This window comes from Salminus brasiliensis, chromosome 13 (genome assembly GCF_030463535.1).
Source record: "Salminus brasiliensis chromosome 13, fSalBra1.hap2, whole genome shotgun sequence".
Classification (NCBI taxonomy): domain Eukaryota; kingdom Metazoa; phylum Chordata; class Actinopteri; order Characiformes; family Bryconidae; genus Salminus; species Salminus brasiliensis.
The window spans coordinates 16,169,420-16,189,572 of record NC_132890.1 but is presented as its reverse complement, the minus strand read 5'-3'; the positions used below and the strand labels follow the sequence as shown (position 1 = coordinate 16,189,572).

The 20,153-nt window shown below is 39.2% G+C and overlaps 1 protein-coding gene across 2 annotated transcripts in view; it reads right to left on the bottom strand.

The window, feature by feature from the left end:
* The window catches only part of necab2 (N-terminal EF-hand calcium binding protein 2), a 135,016-nt gene that overhangs the window by 22,793 nt on the left and 92,070 nt on the right, over nucleotides 1–20,153 (bottom strand). For both annotated transcript variants that reach the window (XM_072695520.1, XM_072695519.1), the window contains exons 6-8: nucleotides 17,016–17,152; nucleotides 15,530–15,654; nucleotides 4,063–4,142 (exon numbers count right to left, since the gene is read on the bottom strand). In XM_072695520.1, the coding sequence (XP_072551621.1) occupies nucleotides 4,063–4,142; nucleotides 15,530–15,654; nucleotides 17,016–17,152 (342 nt within the window). The remainder of the gene's footprint in view (nucleotides 1–4,062; nucleotides 4,143–15,529; nucleotides 15,655–17,015; nucleotides 17,153–20,153) is intronic.

Sequence of the window (20,153 nt, the reverse complement as noted above, 5' to 3'; positions counted from 1 at the left end):
AGTATTTCCTTTCTGCAGGTGGAATATTAATGCAAAAATATGCTACCAAAGGTTGATAAAAAAAAGAAATTGAAGCTGCAGGGTTATGGAAATCTTAAGAAATCGTGACAAATGCATTGAAACAAGCCAGAGCAATGTTTCTGTGAACCTAAGCCCTAAGATCTGACTACAGCAAAAGTCGGTACTGTGTCACAAACTGGTGTTCTGCACACTGTTCACTTTCCAGTGGAGCGTGTGAGGAAATCAGCAAGAACATTGTGCATCTAAAAGATTTTTTTTTTATCACAATTTATTAATTAATATTAATATACTCCACTTTGTTCAAAAAACAAACAAACAACAAACCAACAAACAACACAATTCTGTAGTGATACTTAGATAGTGGTATCTATGATGGAACATTATTTCCAAACAAATTTTAATTTTATAAAATGTCCAGTGGAGTACTGCTTTGAAATACTATGAACAATAGCTGCTGCTGCTGCAATAGCACGAGTACTGTAAATTTAATGATTTAAGTACTAGAACACTACGCTAAATTAGCCTTGATTTCCACTTCACTATATCACTTGGACAGACAGCAACACTGCAGTATAATTAACTGGATTTAATGGCTTTCTTCACTGTGTATGGAGCGCACTCCATTCAGGTCCACAGGGAAATTGTACACAATCTAGTCATCAATGAAATCTTGAGCAACAATACATTTCTTTGTGATTTGAAACATAAATTCTCTCCCCACTAAAAAGATATTATATGCAAGTCAATGCCCCTGGGTAACACCCAAGTTTGCAGAGTTTGCTTAAGCTATTGAAGAAAATCAATCACCTTGATTTATTTAAGTTGTATAGACTTAATCTGGATACGTGACTCATAGAAAAATGTTGGCCTTAAGTAATTGCTCTGCTTAATTACACAGCTAAATAAGAACCACTTAAATCAAGACAATTAGTTTGCTTAATTTATTTAAGTAGCCTAAATAACCCTTGCGTTTTTATTTGACGTATGGTTTACAAATAAGATAAGTAGTATATCTTATTTTAAATGGGGAAAGTCTTTATTTTATTTATCGTTAAGCTGTATTTTTATGGATGACTTGCAGTCAAAAGCAACTACTCTAATGTATGTGTCAAATACTGATCTAGCTGCTGTTCTAGATAGATTGGAATCCATGTCATGCCTTTCTCTGGTGGATAACAATGTGAATCACTGGTTAAAATACTTCAGAACATGCAGGACAGTGACCCTGTTTACACCTAGTCACTTCATCTTCATCGTCTTCAGAATCAGGATTATATCTGGATAAGGTAAAGCAACACATAAATTTAAGTGTAAACACATTTAAAACAAACAAAATTGGTAGCAGTGTAAACGCATATGTCTCTCAAAATGCATCTGACAACCACAACTCCTCACAGTACAACCAAAACACCAGCAATAATTGCTGTGCAATGAGCAAATTTGCATATTCCATCCAACAAAGCAACTGGATTTTAGTTTGATTAACTTGAGACACATCTGTAAATGCATGTGACGAACATCTTATCAGCATACAATGCAGATATTAGTTACACTAAAATGACCCAAGGATGTGGGTCTGGGGATAGCAGTGCAGATAGTGTGGCAAGCAGTTTGTTATACACTTATACATTTTCAGAAAATATAATGAAAACAAGCTGTAATTGAGGATAAGGAGCTATGCAAATATACTTATATGTATACACTATATGTCCAAATATTTGTGGACACCTTTTCTAATTAGTGCATTCAGTTACTTTAAGTTGCACCCATTGGTGACACACACAGCTTGTCTAGTTCCTGTAGATAAGTATTGCCAATAGAATAGGACTCTCTGGGACAGATAAAGCAGATTGTCACCATGCCTACAGCCAATCACAAACAGAGTGAGACACTTCAACTTTGAATAGGCTTTAATCATCAGCCGAATAAGGCTTAAGGCATTAGAGCATAGAGTCAATACAGAACACTTTAATAGAGGAACTCTAATGAAATAACTGAAGTAATTAGATGCTTGAAAGGAGAAAATCCTTATCCCGATGTGTGCACTTTGGTCAATTCACTCAGCATTGGCACCATTTACCTGGAAGCTGCTGATGCAGGTAGGTTAACTAGCAAAGTATTTATAAGTATAGAAATGCAGACATCACTTTTTGAGATAATTTCTAATTTATTTAAATTTAATTTCATTTAAACTTAAAGCCCCTGGGAACACATTTTGATGTACTGAATGTTTTGTATAATACTAACCCAACTTAGAAGGTGTTAAGTGAAGACATTCAGCAAAGTGTAAATATAAAACACAAAGCAGAAATATGATAAAATGCTACTCAAAAATTGCTTAAATATACTCATCAGACCTCTCTGAGAACAGTCTGGTCAATATTTTAATGAAAATGCATGATTGACAGCTCTTTATCACTAGTGAACAAAACTTTGTTAACGTTACCATGGTAACGCACACAGCTTTGAGACGGAGAAGTGTTTTTTAGCTTTTTGTTTGAATTTCAGATCTTTATGGCTTAGTGAGGTTTGGATATCTGTAATGCAGTACCCAGCAAATATGTAAACACAAGCTGCCTTGTGCGTCCAGTCATCCCTCCACTTCACTGCGGCATTTAGCAGGAGGATCTCCCCGGCTAAGGTGCTGTGTCGGGACCTACCTGGAATGGATGAGGGGCCACGTAGGGCAGCTGCAGCTTCCCAGATTTAGCTTTAGCTTTAGCTCACCAGGTTGTTCAGACTCGAAGAGAGGGTGTAGGACTGCCCATTCATTGAGAGGAGAGCAATTTACATTCATTAGACTTTGGGCAGATGTTCATAAGACATACTTTGTAAAGTTATATTGGGAGGCATGAGGAGCCACATTACCTTAATCAGAAAGTAAACTCAGATTTAGGTTCCCAGGGGCTTTAAGACACTTGTGAATCACTCTCCAAATCCGTTTCCAGGGCTTCAGGATAGTAGAATGCCACCACAAGACCTAATTCCCTTCCATTTACTGCTACCCACTGGGACAGTCTACTCCACTGAGTGTGGAATCAACCTGCCTGGATATTCTTAGCTTCCACAATCAGACCCACCTGCCAGACACAGCAGTATTAACTAGGGACACCATTAGCCATGGTGCTAACTGCACATACACTCTCCAAACATAATCATCCCTTCTGTCTGTCCCTGTAGGGGGACAATTTTTGGAATGGTTGCATTTCTATCTTCAGGTTCTGTAAACTCGCAGAAGCCAAAAGGTCATATCACCTCGTCATTCCAGGCTGGAGTCATTTTATCCAAGAACGGGATGATAGAGTCCGCCTGTGGCAGGATAGAGACACTTGAATGTGTGGTCTCTCACATTCTTTTTGCACTGATGGGATCTTACACTGTGGTGCACTGTGGTTATTTATTTGAGGGAGTTCACCACTGAATACCACAGCGTCCAGAAGTCTTTAAATATTATTGGCGCCATTGCAATGTTTCGACTGATTCTTTAGATTGCAAATAACCCTAAGGGACTATTGAGGAGGCAACAAGGGAGGGGAGAGGTAATAAAAGATGATATTGCAAAAGTATAGATGTCAGGTCTCTATAATTGCCTCCACTGTTTCCATGGGATGTGGGTATGCCCTATGCTATCGGAATCTCATCTCATGCTTCTTGAATGTGAGTGTATGCAATTATCTTGAAGTGTGTGAGATCTACAGAGAGGCTATATGGAGCTGGGCTTTAGAAACACTATACGGCTTAGCACTGTAAGCTATAAGGGAGACTCATGATCATGAAAGCTCCAGCTGCATATAGGACTCCTTTTCTCACTCTATTACAAATCAATATCCCACTTGAGATCTTTGTTTTGAATTAGGCAGCTATAAGAGTTGTTATCACTACATCATCACAGTGTTGTGGGGTCTGTTAGCATACTATGAATACACAAGCAGATGCAGAGGTGAAATGAGGTGGGATGTGTTCCTCAGGTGGCTCTAAGTATGTTATTATTATCTATGACTCAGAGTATTAGGATGTAATTGAACACAACAAAAGTCTCACCTTGTTCTCCAGGCGTCCGATAAGCTCAGCCAGGCGGTTGATCTGAGTCTCCAAGCCTTCTTTCCTCACCTCTGTAGGCCCTGGCATAATAAAAAAAAAATACAGACATATTCAGCTCCCATGGACTTTATACAGGTTCTGTATTACTGTCACTTCTTTCAGATGTCTGAATAAAGGTCTGTGTAATGAATGAAGGCACTACACCTCACATGTATTCCTCTAAAACCCTTAAAGGATGGCTGCCATGACATCAAAACAGTGTAAAACAAGCATGCAGCCTTTATTTCTGAAACATTATAACCTGAAGTCAAGCTTGTTAGGACGGCTATGGTCATTGTAAACCATACTAGATGACTGCTTTGGCTTTTCCACAAAGGTGACGGTTATTAAAGTGTGCAGTAAAGGAGGGAGAATGAGCATTGTGTTTAAATCAACAATGATTAATACAGTGTCCACCCGCTCTCTGCGTGCAAAGACATGTCCAGTTAATGAGGAGAAAAAGCTGCCCTGCCTTTAAGTCAGCACCGCTTAAGGTGCCAAACCAATTAGCTATGACACTTCCGCAATACTGACGAGCCTTCCAGGGCATGGACGAATCGGGAGCACATCAGCCGTAACCATAGTGACGACTGTGTTCTCTTTAGAGATTTAGTGCTGAAGTGGTAGCACTCAGCTGGGCTAAACTCCTGAACTGGCTCTGACTGCTCTCTCTGTCATGTTCTGGCTTTCATACTAACTTGAGTTCTGTAGATTCTCTAATTATTGGTTAAGACTGGGATCAGTGTGGAGTTGCACTATATATTGTTTGTTTACTGTTATCATAAAACTGGACCTTGCAATACTCAATTCACAGGTTGTGTTAGAGCCAATGAGATGATGTGCAATGTTATACAATAAATGCCTTATGTGCATATATTTTCAGTGCATCAAAATAATGATATATTTTATCATTTTAATTTATTAGCACGAGAAATGTATAATAACTGTAAAATTAAAATAATTATTTTGTATGCATTTATGCCCACTCAGTCAGGGGGTCCATTCACATACATATAAAAGTAGGGATGTCCCGATCAGGTTGTTTTGCCTCCTGATGAAATCCCAGTCTCTTAATACTGAGTATTAGACAATGTCGATCCGATCTTTATGTATATAAATACTCACACACAGTTCAGATAAGATGTGCTGCTGATTAATACAGACATAAAACCACTTTATTTTCATCAGTTTCTATAATGAGATATTCTGGACTGACTGATTTAGTCTTTTCTTAAAATGATTTTAATGTGCTTAATATCTTATAATCCACTCTGACTCTCCTCCCTGACCAATCAGCTCCCAGTTCCTTTAAAAAAACTGCAGTCTAACTACTCCCTGTGTGTGTGATGGTACAAACACTGGATTGATATATGTTGCTGTTTGTTGACTACTGATGTGAACTGTTTTACTATGAGGTGAATGTGCTATGATTGGGTTTCTGCAGCATTGTATTAGCATTTGCCTTTTCCTCCACTTGATTCTGAACGTGCCTTTTTACTGCTAGTTTAAAAAGAAACTGGACCTAAAAAGAAAGTCATGCAGTTCTCTGTGGGTAAAACAGAGCATTTACACATTTATTATTTATATATTTGTTTATTACATGTTATTCTGTTTTGTTTTCATGCTTTTTACATTTATTTACCTTCTGAGAATGTCCTTACTGCTACCATCAGGGAATAATGCCAGATAATGGCACCTTGAGGACACCAGATGGCGCTCTGAACACCATGGTAAACAAAACAAAAAAAAGATTTGGAACTAGATTGGGATTAAAATACCTGATATATGCCTGGATCAGGACATGCCTAGTAAAAAAGTTATTGAAAAGGTAATTAAGCAGATTCAAATAAAGTAAATAAAGTAGCTAAATAGGACAGCTTTAGTATCCTCTATACTCTACTACTGCAAATTATTTGTCCATAAATTGATTTAGATTCTGATTCATTTATTCTTATATGTAAATTTTTTAGCTGAATGCCACTGAATCTTAAAATTATGAAGTTGAAAATGAAGAGTTGAAATATCAGCACTGCTACAACCATGCAAAAAGCAGACTAACTGTCCTGCGCTTTGAAATGACACTGCACGAAAGCAAGTCAGCTATTAAATTTAACATTTTTATACAACCACACCAGCTATTCAAACAGCACTTTACTACGGCTGAAGAAACTTAACTACAAGTTGCCAGTCGTAAGCTGAGGTCACACAAGACATATTCAGTTCGCATTGCCTTGTGAAGTAGCTGTGACTGGTGAAGCATTTTGGTGCTGTTAGCACACTAACATTAGATAACTTGCCAACCGTAAACAGTAAAAACACAAAGCATATAATTCTATCTGATGAATTGCTACTGGTGAGAGCACTAACCTGGTTATCACAAGCAACAAAATACAAAAGTGAGGATAATTATGTGAGATAATGAAATAATCACTACAGTACATTGCAGCCCTGTATGTATAGCTGCCTTATATGGGACAGTGGGTGATGTGTGTCATGCGCCTCTCAGCTGAGGAGCTAGAAAAGTTTAGGTCTATTGAATTGGGTCCCCTTTCAGGGGTTTGCGCAACCTGAGCAGGCTCATTGCAATGAATGTAATTTCGCTCGTGAACATTCGCCAACAGAAGCTTAGTGTGACTATTGGGTTGCAATTTCCAAAGATAGTGTTCATTTATTTCATATTAAAAAAGACTTGGGAGTGCTTAATATGGGCACGACTATAGAATGGCAACATGACTGCGTTGGGATCCTAATAGGCCACATCGATCTCTTCACACAGATAAAAGGGGAGACACTGATTACTTTGATTGGTTTTATGACAAGTGACAGCCAACCAAAGTATCCAGTAGAAAAATCAATACTCTTTTACTGTTTATTTATTTATTTTTTAATGCAGACCCTGGCAAAGTTCTGGTGCAATCTGTAACCATGTTTTAGTGTACTTTAAGCAAGGCATATTACAATACTCATAACAGTCTTCATACTGCACGCACAGTCTAGATTAGGGTGTATTATTCTGACTAAAATAATTTGTTTGTTGGATTATGTGAATGCTGCAAAGGAGGCTTAAATAAATCTAGGGGCGGCTCCCTAATGAGCTAGTGGAGTGTGACGGCGGCACGGAAATCTCCTTAAAGCCAGGCTTACACCACACAATTGATAACATCCTACCAGGCTTATAGACAGAGGACATCTCACACTTAACGTCAGTTCTTCCCAGTCGTTTTTGTTGTCTTGAGCGCGGACACACACAACACAATTAGAAAGATGGGGCATCACACGCACATAACGGGTCTGCTGTGGCAAACGCCACAAATATCCTTAAACTAACAAACCTCAAGAGAGTAAGTGCAAGAGTTCACATTATCAACAACCACAGAGCTAAATATGCTGCAGGTTACGAACCCACAAACAAGATGTGCAAAAGATAAGAGTTAAGAGTCAAGAGATAAGAGTATGGGTGAAGCTGTGGTTGTGAAAATACAGACCCTATTCACTCTCCCTGTCCCTGTGCTTCTCTATGCTTTTTTTTTTTTATACATTTTTACTCTCCTAGCTCTCTCATTGGCCGTTCAATTTCTGAATGTCTTCAGTCATAAAAATCAATACTTGGAAATTGTGAATGCTAATGCTTGATTTTGGGGGCTAAAGACTGACTCGGTTTTCCTCTCACACCAATAGATCATCCGCACCACCAATTGCTTCTTGTTGAGCTCCTGACTGGGAAAACGGAGAGTGTAAAAATGTGTCGAAAGGATGCAAATTGCAAGTAAAATCTGACAAAAAACACCAAGACAAGAAAATTGAAACCCATGACCATTTGGCTTCCACGAATAACAAAAGCTACAAGTTTATGTGAATCTCATTTAGATCAGGGGATCAAGATCGGCTCATGTTTTCCCTTAAATCACACAAAGAACTCACAAAGGCTGAAAACCCTAACAAAGACATTGCTAATTACATCATGAGCTGAAACAGCTATTATTACTGAGTCTGACATATATGCATATATATATAGACATATATATATATATATACATGCCTTTATTTACACCTTGCATTCACAAGTGTTGAATATCCAGCACATTTCTGAATATACACCAATCAGCCATTGTGTAGATTCTCCTTTTGCCACCAAAACAGCTCTGATCCATCAAGGCATGGCCTCCACAAGACCTTTAAATATGTCATGTGTTATCTGGCACCAAGCAGTAGATCCTGTAAGTTGTAAGTTGTAGTTTGTTTACTGGTTGTCCTTCCTTTGAGCACTTTTGGTAGGTACTGATCACTGCATACCAGGAAAACATCCCACAAGACCTGCTTGATGTTTTGAGATGCTCTGACCCAGTCGTCTAGCCATCACAATTTGGCTCTTGTTAAAGTTGTTTAGATCCCTGAGGGTGTTATATGTGGCTTCTTATGCCGCTAAAGAAAATGCGAACGTGATTTGATCACGTAAACAATAAAACTGATTAGACGTTTGGTGAGGTCAGCAAAAATATAACACAAACATTTGTTGTAGTGAATGTATAAATGTGCTAATTAACATAGTAAGACTGACTATTCACAGGGAGGTCACTGTGTTTGTGGTGGACTGGTCTAAACAAAAGCCCAGGGCTGAATGCAGACCCCAGTCCAACACTGATTGAAACCCAAAATGAAACTAAAAGTAGTTCTAGAAGTGGAGGGGGCAGAATTTGCGCTAACTTAAGCCAAACCCCAGATTAAGAGAAAGTGGTCTCAGTTCAGCTTCTTTCAGGCTGTAACAGATAACAGACTTGTTATTGTGAGGCAGCCATGCTGATGACAGCGCTCCCTGTGCGCACCGGCTGTAACATACTGTCAGACATACTGGCAGATGGGAACTCCTCTCACACTCTGCTGCAGACGTGCTGCGAAATGTCAAAGAATGCACAACCACAACACACACAGACACACACACACACTTCTTTTAAAATGTAAATCCAAATCCATTGAGTCCAAAACCTGACCATGTCCAAGACAAGGCTGAGATTAGTTAATTCAGGATTAGACCTTCTTAATTACATGGGCATGATAAAGACCTAGAAATAAAAGGATGCGATAGTCCAGCTAAGTCTGGAGAAAATGATAAAGTTGATGGTGTATTCTCTGAGCTGTGCCATGCGCTGGTGCAAGTGGAAATGTCATTGTAATTAGCAGAGGCACATAAGCCAAACCCAGCTCCGTCCAGTAGCCAAGCTTGATGAGAACAACACTGAAAGCTGATCTGAACTGGCAACGAACCAGTGCTCATTCGCCCTCCTGCTCATGTACTAGGGCTGTGTATTGTCAAGAACCTGGCAATACAATACGTACCATGAAAGAGTGGCGATTCCATATACTGTTACATATTGCAATACTGTAAGCAAGATGATATATTGTGATTTTTAAATCAAATTTTAGGAAAACAGCATATATAAAAAATATTGTAAAACATAATACTGCAGTACTCCAATATGTCAATATTTTCTTGCACCCCTACTATCTACACTGAGAGTTTACTACACTGAGCGTCTGCTAAATGCTTTCCAATTCTGGAGCTCATTCAGAAACGTTTGATAGTGTCAGTCGTAACTTTTCTGATTTAGATCTGGAGTGAGCAGAAATGTAGTGATATTTTCATCTACAGTTGTGGTGCACAGCCTTTCAGGTTTTCTGAAATCAACAAAGGATCAATATTATACATGCAGGGTTCAAAAATATACATAAATACACTGAGATGGTTAATTCAGTGATGCTGAAAGTTCTAAAACATCTATTTGATGATTGACTACAGCTAGTAGCTTTTCTCTGTCTTACCAACACATAGGAATGGGAAAGTCCAAGAGGTCAGTGCAGATCTGAGAAGGACAACTATAGATTTACACAAGTCAGGAATGTCTCTTAGAGTCTGCTGGAACACCAGTGTCCCTGTCTACACTCAAGCGACTGTAGAAACATTGCCATGGACTAAGAGGCTACCGTACAAGAACACTTTCAACACTTTTAAGATCAACTAAAGTTTGCAGCTGACCACATGGACATTAAAGTCTTCTGGAGGAAAGTTTTATGGTCGGAATGAAATCATACGTTTTAAGTTGGTTGGCCACAGTGACCAGAGATGTGTTTGGAGGAGTAAAGGTTAGGTGTTCTAAAAGGACAATGGCTGCAAACACACAAAGACAAAGGTGACAAATGCAGATCCAGAAAGTAAAAATCCATTGCCCTGGAGCCACCCAGGTTGGGACAAAGTCTTGGGATGGATTTTTCCTCTCTTGATTTGCCATCTCTGCACGAAGGTGGTTTTTGAATAGATACCTTAGAGACTATATTTAGAGACTTTATCTGCTTTAAAAAAATATGAGCTTTTTGAATGGCCTTGCCAAAGTCCTGATCTCAGCCCTATCACAATAATGTGGACTGTGCTTAAAATTATAGCAAATTATTATTTTTCTATATTACCAGTCATTTCCAACAATTATTTGCAGTAATTTGACCAGTATTTCAGTTTCAGGTTCACAGGTCAAGGTCTTCAAGTAGATCCTCGTGCTGTGTTACTGAAAATAATAGACTGGGAGCAATGTCAAGACTTTAGTTAAAACCCATCAGTGCATTCATCCCATGGCTGTCACATCTACACCTTATAACCAGCTGAATATATATTGGCAAAAATTAAGATTTTTATAGGTGCTTATAAAGTTACCATTGCGGATTTAAGTGCTTGTTATGACAGTGATGATACGAATGTTACACAGAGGGGAAGTTTTGGCTGGCAAAAATAAATAAATAAGTAAAAAACATGAGCGCGTGTTTATTTTTAGCTGTTCGCCTAGCAAAGTGCAGTCTGATCAGTGAAGAGAGAGATGGAGAGAGAGAAGCCAGTGAAGCACAACAGGAATATGTCATCTTCTAGAATTAAAGCGATGATACTGGCAGAGGACACACCACCAGAAATATGTATATCAGAAAAAAATGAATACTTATATTTGTACAGATTTGAGGCGCAGTATGAGAATGCAGTGAAGTTGTGTGTATAGGACAAAGAGACAGGAAAAAGAGAGAGAGAGAGAGAGAGAGAGAGAGAGAGAGAGAGAGACTCTCACTCTTGTTCCTACAGTTCATGGATTCTAAGGACATTGACATTTAAATAAAGAATATTATTATTATTATTATTATTATTATTATTATTTTACCTCATTTTATCTCCAATGTTACATAGCCAGTTACCCACCCACTCGTTAGTACTCTCCCCCTATTACATGTCATGACCCCAAAACTGGGATCAACAAGCAATCGTCTCTTTTCTAACTGCCGCTAATGCAATGTCACTGGGCAACCAACTCGCTTGGAAGAGAGTGCCGGGTACCCAGCTCTAATGCATCGGCTACCAGATGCCCATGATGGTCAGCATCACACTGAAGCAATGTGGGAGAGTAAGAGAGAGCGAGCCATCTACCTCTCCTGCTGTCATTTATGTTGTGATTTTTACTCATTACAGTCATGCTAATAAAGCTACTTTGAATATTGAATCAGAGAGAGAGAGAAAGAGGGAGAGAGAGAGAAAGAGGGAGAGGGAGAGAGAAAGACAGGGAGAGGGAGAGAGGGAGAGAGAGAGACAGTGCGAGAGAAAGAGGGAGAGGGAGAGAGAGAGGCAGAATAGAGAATGTGCTATGAGTGGAAGAAGTCATACAGGAGTATTGATCAATATGTTCTGCCTGATGCTCATAAATGACAGCTGGAACAAAGCTTTCTCCATGGAGGAGCTGACAGCTGCAATGACTGCTTTTATAGTGAGCAGGGGCGGCTTTATGTGTGTCTGGGGGAAATTTAAAACTTATGCCGCCCTCTCAACGCCGGCCTTAGAAGAGAGCATTTTAATAAGCGCTGCTATGTCATTTCATGGATATTGGCTTATTGAGCATGGCAGCTTTACAGCGAAAGGGAGCAAGTAATTGAAGCAGATCTCAATAAATGACCATGAATAAAGTCTGAAGCACATCAATTTGAGCACTTCTACCAGTGTTTCCCTAAATTGGCACGTGGTGCTTTCCTCAGCAATATCACTGATGTGTCCATTGATGACAAAAGGGATTTACTTTTATAATGTTCAATTATTTTGACATTGCTGGACAGGTACTGTGGTATACAGTTAGACAGGATCACCCCTAGCTTTGCACACATTTTATTAAGTGTTATAGTTTTTCTTTAGTTGTGTCATTTTCATTTTTGTTACAGTTGTTAAGCTATTTTGTGTCATTTTTAATTGTCAAAGCTAACAAAACTGGTTCAAATACAGGACAGCATCTTCAGCAGACTACACTGGACAGTACCCGCAGGTGGAGAAATCAACAAGCAGCAAACTAACAAGAGCAACAGCAGAGCTCTAGATGCCCTCAAGTGCCTTCACTGCACTCTCTGCACTGCACTAGATTCTCCTTAGATTCTCTAAATGGTTCTTGGAGTGATGCCATAGAGGAACCACTTTTCAGGCTTGTGATGGGGATGTATGAGTGTGTAGAATCTTTTAAAGGTCCAAAGAACCTTCACCTCATGTACATTTTCTTTATCATTTTAAAGGTTCTTTACACTCTCACATCTCTATTACAAACATGGCATCTTTGGTGGCATCACATCAGAAAAGTATCTAAAGCACCTTCATTTTTAAGGGATATTATAACAATCTATTGGCTGTATGAATGTTGTTCACATTTACACATGCCACACCTTATGGTTCAAATAAATAATATTTAAAATTAACCAGCAAACTCAGTAATTGTGCATCACAGTGCGCACAACTATGAGCATTATAAGTTATCTGTAGAAAATGCTTCTATGGGTGCTCAAACCTTTGCATATAACTCTGGAGTCACTGTTTCGTCCCCTAATTACGGATAACTGCAGCCTTTCAGGAAGCAGCTCCAAGCAGCTTAGACTTTGGAGCCGGTAGAGAAGACGTTAGCCTCCCAGCTAAGCAGCATAAGCCAGCAGAGCGGCCGTTAGTGTCCCGACTGAGGAACGGTAGCCATCCCAGAGACTCATACTAGAGAGGTTAGTGTTTTGGGTTTTGGGTCACACACAGGGTTCAGTATGTAAACACAACAATAACAATTGTTAAAATGCCTTTATTTGTCTTAATGTAGTGCATACTGTGCAGGTTTCTGTACCACCCTGTCACATTAGTGCTAGGCTAGCGGCTGTTAGACCCTGTACTTCGTACAATCTCCCCTAGGTTGCTTTTTTTCTTTTTTTTTTTTTTTCTTTTTTTTTAATGATTCAAGTAATTAAATTTAAATCAGTCAGTCAATGCATCCCCCGCTCTACAGTTAGAAGTCTAATGGGAAAGTGGATTGAAGAATATGGGATTGCTTTTTTCGTCTCTCTCTTCTCTCAGATTGCATCATACAGTGTACTCAGACACACTATGGCAGCTGAGTCTACAGAAAGTGCTGACTTGACACACGGACAGCCCTGTGTTGTTAGCGTCTCCTAAGAATGATTATGTAGCTAACACTGCAGCTCCCTTCCAGACCAGTACTGCTTTGTTTAGAGGGAGGCTCTTATGTGATAGCATCTGATGTGACAGTGTCAAAAACATGGTACAGTCACAATGTTTTCACATTCAACAGAGGACTGGACAGTATGTGTGCATTGTATTACAACAAATACAGGCTTTTTAGCTGTTTCTGTTGTTGAGTTTACATTTGGATTCCATGTTGCCACGTTGATTTGAACTAACCCAAGAAAGTCACCAACATATAGCCAGTTACATAAGTTACAGTAGACTTTTTTAAGACTTAAAGCAACAACATGCAGGAATTATTTGTTTTCTACGGGTGTGGTGTGCAAGTCACTTTTACACTACTGCAGTAAATACAAATAGGGCTTTGAGCTCCTCCTTATGGAGAGCTAATACATAAGCATTGTGCAAGCTGAGAGATGCATGGCATCTGCATGTGGACTAACGTGGTAATATTATAGGATTTTACACAATTACCCTATTACGAGTCACTGGAGCGACAACACGTATGTAGACTTTAAGCTACGCTACACAATGACCTTCCTAAAGCTGCCAGAAGCTACTCGAGTGAAATACGTCATTCAGCATCTGTAGTTTGCAGACTTGAACGGCCTGAGGTATCTGTGCCATGCACAACGATAGTAAGCACCTCCCTACTTGAGAAAAAACTGGAAAAACTTGGGGGAGCATGCAGTCTCCAAAATCTGCTAAACTAATCCTGTCCCCAAACTGCTTTACACAGGTAGCAAGTGTTCTGTTTTAATCATCATATTTTACTATACTTATATACATACATACAATTTAATCTATCACTTGTATTCTTATCCTGACAATTATTATTTGAGTTAAAGACAATCATATTAGGCAGTAAGTGACAGTATGTTGTAACCAGTCAGGCCCTAATTCAAACAAAGCACTAACAGTCTTACTGATGAGAATGGCTGCATGCAAGTTATGTATAGACCCTTCCTGTTAGCTTCAGAGGACATTTCTACAGAATTTACATAAAAAAAGAAAAATCACAAATATAATTCTGTTTGCCATTTATTTACACTTCTGAGTGCAGTGTTTCGACTTCCTTGCACCCCCTTTTCCTACCACGTTACAGTGTCTGAAACACCAAAGCCTACCTTGATCTCCCTGCCCTTGACTAACAATAAATTGAAAATAAATGAGGTAGCTGGGTAAGAACTGCACGTTTGATCTGCCCTCTGTGTGATTTAGTCTTTCAAAGAGCCTCGTTATGACTGTTTCTGCTGATACAGACATATATGTGCACATTGGAGTAACTCCAATGTGTGGAAGCCTCAGAGAAGATTCACCGTGTCAGATCAATCACCCAGTAGAATACTCTACTGTACATCTGCTTGGCATTATGCCAGAATGAAGTCCAACGGAGATCTAGCTTAGCTCCTGAGGCTGTCAGGTAAAATGTTGGCCTGGGGACCTCACAAGCACTGATGCGCCTGCGTCACTGCTCATTACTGAGCCATTTCCCTAAGTGAGGGTGTTCTGGTGGTGGTTTCCCCTTCATAAAACAGTAAGAGCAGACGTATGGACATTTGGGTGGAAGTTTTATATTTAACGCCTTCAACCACAGACGCAGGTCCTCTTCTTTGGAAGGCAGTGGATGATGGTAATATGGTGCCTCACAACACTCTAACTGAGCATATTATGCTACTCATTGTATGTTTCTTATCTCTGTGGTTGTAATCCGTATCAATGGACCCACTGTTGTACTGAAAGTTCTAACACAAACAAAGATGCCCCCCCGATTGTTTAATGTAAATTAATGCAGCCCCACACAACAGCTTTGAGAGATAGCTGCTACGTGAGATTGTCTATCTAAAACAGCATATGCATTTTAACATGTATGTATGTAGGTATGTATGTGGACAACTCTGGAAGACCTACCTGGGCCCACATTAAGGTTCCTCGTGGCGTCCTTGGCACTGACTCTGTTATTAGGAGGATAGTCTGGCACTGGGGTTTCATAGCGTTTTTCTGGAACACGTGGACTGGCTTTACTGGGGAATGATCTATGTTATAGAAAAGAAAAAGCATAAGAGTTATTTCTGAAAGGGAATGCAAAGAGGCAGGCTGCAAAATTTAACGTCAGTGGAGATCCCGAATAGACATTCACAGATAAAACAAGAGAATGATTTAGAAAGCTGTTTTGACAGTTACATTTATAGTTGCTTCTACAATCATATTCATTTAATAATTGATTTTGTTTAAGCTATGGTGTAACATGCCTTTCCTTTTAATCTTAAATCAAGCTGTGCTGTTCCTATGGGGCACTAAAAAGATCTCCATCTCCAGGACAGAGCACACTGACTAGTAAGAAAGTACTACTGGTGTGAACAGGAGTCTTAATTTGTTAAGAGCATCTATTTTGGCAAACATTCTGTATTAGTTAATACAGACTACTATCTGTAAGGTATTGAGAACCATGGGCCAGAACTAGGCCATAAGAGTTTCTATTTTGGATCTAGGAATTATGTCCTTCACCTAGTACCCTTTTGGATATGACATTACTAATTATTACGAGGAACTATTTCAAAGGCTGTGGTTCATGGCTGCTTCTGCTCTTCTACCCAGGTTTTTAAATAAATCCTAATATCCAAACCTTACCCACAACATTGATCCAGTAATGTGGCAGTATAACTATCCCACCACCATGTAGAAATGTACTTTTATCACTTTTATAAAACTAAGATCTTGCCTGACGTTTTATCAAATCCCAATGAGATTTCTTTCCACCTTTAAAGTCAACGTGAATCAAAAATCAGAACACATTTCTCTTCCTCAGTGTGATGTGAAACAAGACGTGCAGGTTGGTAAATTACGTTAATAACGTTATCTATCTTGATTATATACATCTTCATTGTAAAAAGTGGGCGTTTCAAATAAAAAAAAGAGCTAGTCTGTAGTAAGTCATGGAGGAGTACTTCACTTCCTGCAACATCACATCAGCCCCCGGCTCTTCAGGTGGGAGCAATGAAATATTGATAGTACAGGAAAGGAGCACAGAAGGAGAAGGACTTCATTTCAGGGGTTGGGCCACATTGATTTGAGTCTTTACTTGCAACAGCAAGATAGCCCCCCTATTATGAGCACATTAAAGATGGGAAAAAAAGTCACTATACTTCATTCAAAGTTTTCGGAGAATCAAAACTGTTGAATTTTAATTACAAAAACTGATAAATAGTCCCTAATATTACAGATGAACTTTACAAACAAAGGGTAAAAAGGTCCATTTTGATTTCAGGTTGACTTGTGGACAGTCAGGCCAGGTTTATTAGACATTCTTTTACCTTGCCATCAATCATAATTGCAAAATATTTAATCAACAGTTTTACAATACAGGGAATGGCAAAATATAGTGCATGTAACTCACCCTACAGGGCAATGCTGCTCATCAATAGCATCCACTGCACTCTCCACAGAGCTGAGCAAGGATTGAATTTGATTGGCTGATTCCTTCAGCAGGAAACGAGTCACAAATTGCTCAATATTAGTTCCCCTTTCATATACCTGTTAGAGAGAGAGAGGGGTGGGGGTGGGGGAAGAGGAAAAAACAAACAGGAGCTGAGTCAACATTTTGCAATATGCTTCATGTGCATATCTAATGAGAGCTTGTCTAAGGCTTACAGCGAGCTGCACTCCACCAGTGGGGTTTTAAACCAGTGCCATTTAACCAACCTCCAGTTGGAAAATGTCGAGTGCAGCATATGTTTAAATAAATGTGCTCTTCCTGAAGTGTGCAGGGCAAATTATGACAAAGTCAAATGAGTATGGTAATAACAAGAAGGAAGACATGAGAAAACATGAGAAAACTAGCAAATTCAAATGAAATCTCCAGCACCAGTAATTACTTACCTGATTACTAAGTCAAAGATCAGAATCTAAAAGGTCACTTGGTATTGGATATTACAGACCTGTATGCATATTGATATGATGACATTTCCATGGTTTTGCAATTAGGATATCAAGTGGTAGGGCTTTTGCACCATGTGAATATCATGTGACATGTACAGTAAATGGGCATGGAGGACCTATGGATCTTGAAACTGTGCCTTCTTCAAAGACAACTACATTTAGGCTGTAAACTATAACAGAGTTTAATCACGAAGATGTTTTGTGCTAGTGCTGACACTGACTTTCACACTGCATCAGAATAACACCTGTTATTACTCCACTTGTTAATATGGAGTATTGCAGTAGTGACTGTGAGGACACAACACATGCACACACACACACACACACACAGTTACTTGTTTTAAGGAGATATATTTGGGGAGGTTACATATGAGATCCACTGCCAAAACCTGAGTTCAAATTATTTAAAGGGTACAAAGAAAGTGGGACTCCTAACATTAGACAAACACCTAGAACAGTTTTTGCTTCAGATCTGAAGATCTCTGTTTCTGTCCATGCCTCCACTTTAAGAAGTGTTGTGGGTCTAAAAGGATGTGGAGCTGATCAAGCCCTTACTGAGAAAAGGAAAACATTGTTAAAGCTGCTGGTAGTTTCCAGAACAGGGGACTGACCTTCCCAGAGTACAGACCTCAACATCATCAAATATATTTATAATTGCTTTTTTGTATTTAGGACAGAGAGAAGCAAAAATATGCAAACTTTGGAAATGTGTACAAAAACATTCCTGTAGAAAGATGGAAACCGTGTAAGCTGTAATAAAGGCAAAGCATGGCCCCACTAAATAAAGAAAATATAACACATCAAAAAATTAAGAATATTTAAATATAGGATCCCCTGCCAAAAAGAATTAAAAGACACAGGGAAAGCGGGAGTCCTAACAACCATGCAAGACCTTTTAGACCACCAAAACTGCTTCATCAGATCAACAATGTTTTCTGTTCATCAGTCACTGTCAGCAATGTGACAATATGACTTAGTGGTGTTGGTTTAAAAAGATGTGCTTCAAGCTGACCTTAAAATAAAAATATTTTTACAAAGTATTGCTTGGATGGTGAGAAGCAGAAAACAGCAAAGTCTAAACTTTGAAAGTGTGGAAAAAACCCTGTAGAAGAACGGAAAACATACAAATACAGAACAAGAAATCTGCTATATTTAGTTGCTGTGAATTATATGCAGTAAAAACTTAATTAACTTGCACTGGATGACCTGGTAATTGACTGGAAATTCAGTAAAGGGTCTGACTTTTGCACACTAATGTTTTGCTGGGTGATATGCCCTCAAATCAATACCATGATTAATTGAACATTTTACCTCAACAACGATTACCAAACAATTATTTAAGCTGCTTAAGTTGATCAATCTGTGGCTCTGTGTTTGAGTTCTTCTCCATGTTGCTTTCATATTGCAGACTGGAACGGGCAGAGTTGTGGGAATTTAAAAAACAGCCAAAAAATGTACAGATGATTTACCCTCTTATTCAATGGAAGTCGATGTAAAATGATCTGATCAAATCATTTTGATGGTCTACTCATCATTCATATTATGTCAAAAAGTGAAAAGTGTTAAACACTGTAGGTTTGCATGAAAAGACTTTTCTTAATTTAGCCCTAAACCATATTCTAATCCTATCCACAGCAACTACTGCTCCTGCCCTTGAAACATGTACATGAAAATGAAAGACAGAAACAACAGCTAAATATTCAGGATCATTTTGTATTTTGTTTTTCTGGTATGTGTGAAAATGAACCAGTCAGTTTTATTCAGCTGACTTGACTCAATACTGAATCCTGTACAGTGCTCAGAACAGTAGGATCCATAAAGGCTCATTGGAGTTTCTGATAATTAACAGTGGCGTCAGTCGTTTCCACTGTTGTATTGAACGCAATGCCTCCCACAGGCAGAATATCACATTTCACTCCCTTAATCACTGTCTGACAATAACGGCAAAAACATCTGACATTGATACAGTGCTGCTTGCTGACTGCTGGATTTTGCTGGAAGCTAGTCATAGTGGTCAGGGCACGAGCCAGCCTTCATTACTGCTTGCAAATGAATATTGAATGCAAAGCAGGCATGAGGTAGAGAGTTCAGCCGGACCTCAGCGCTGGCCTCCCTGACACGTCTGGTGAGTTATATTGCAATGCTATGCAGATTCATGCTGACCGTGTATTATAGAGGATCAGAGGGAAAGTAATGGAGAAGAAAAAAGGATGACAGTGAAGGAGAAAGACAAAATGTGGACCACCTGACTGAGCAAAGAGCTGGTGAGTGGGGAGTGTGTGTGTGTGTAAGTGAGGGTCAGTATGATTAATGCTAGCAATATGCTAGGTCAGCAGTTCCGCACTGCGTTTTACTACCACTGAAGGATTCAAAGATCATCAGTGAGCAGTAAAGCACTAGCTGCCAATGCTAAACGCAGATTTTTTTTTTTTTTTTGATGAAGACTTGATGAAGAAAGCTAAAAAACTGCAAGGACTGTGGGGTAAGCACTGCGGCTTTCTATCAATGCAACAGGCCCGTAAAGTAGCTGGGCATTCGAAATATCACCTACAGCAAGCTACATCTACACCCGGGAGGAGTGCCAGAGCATTACTGG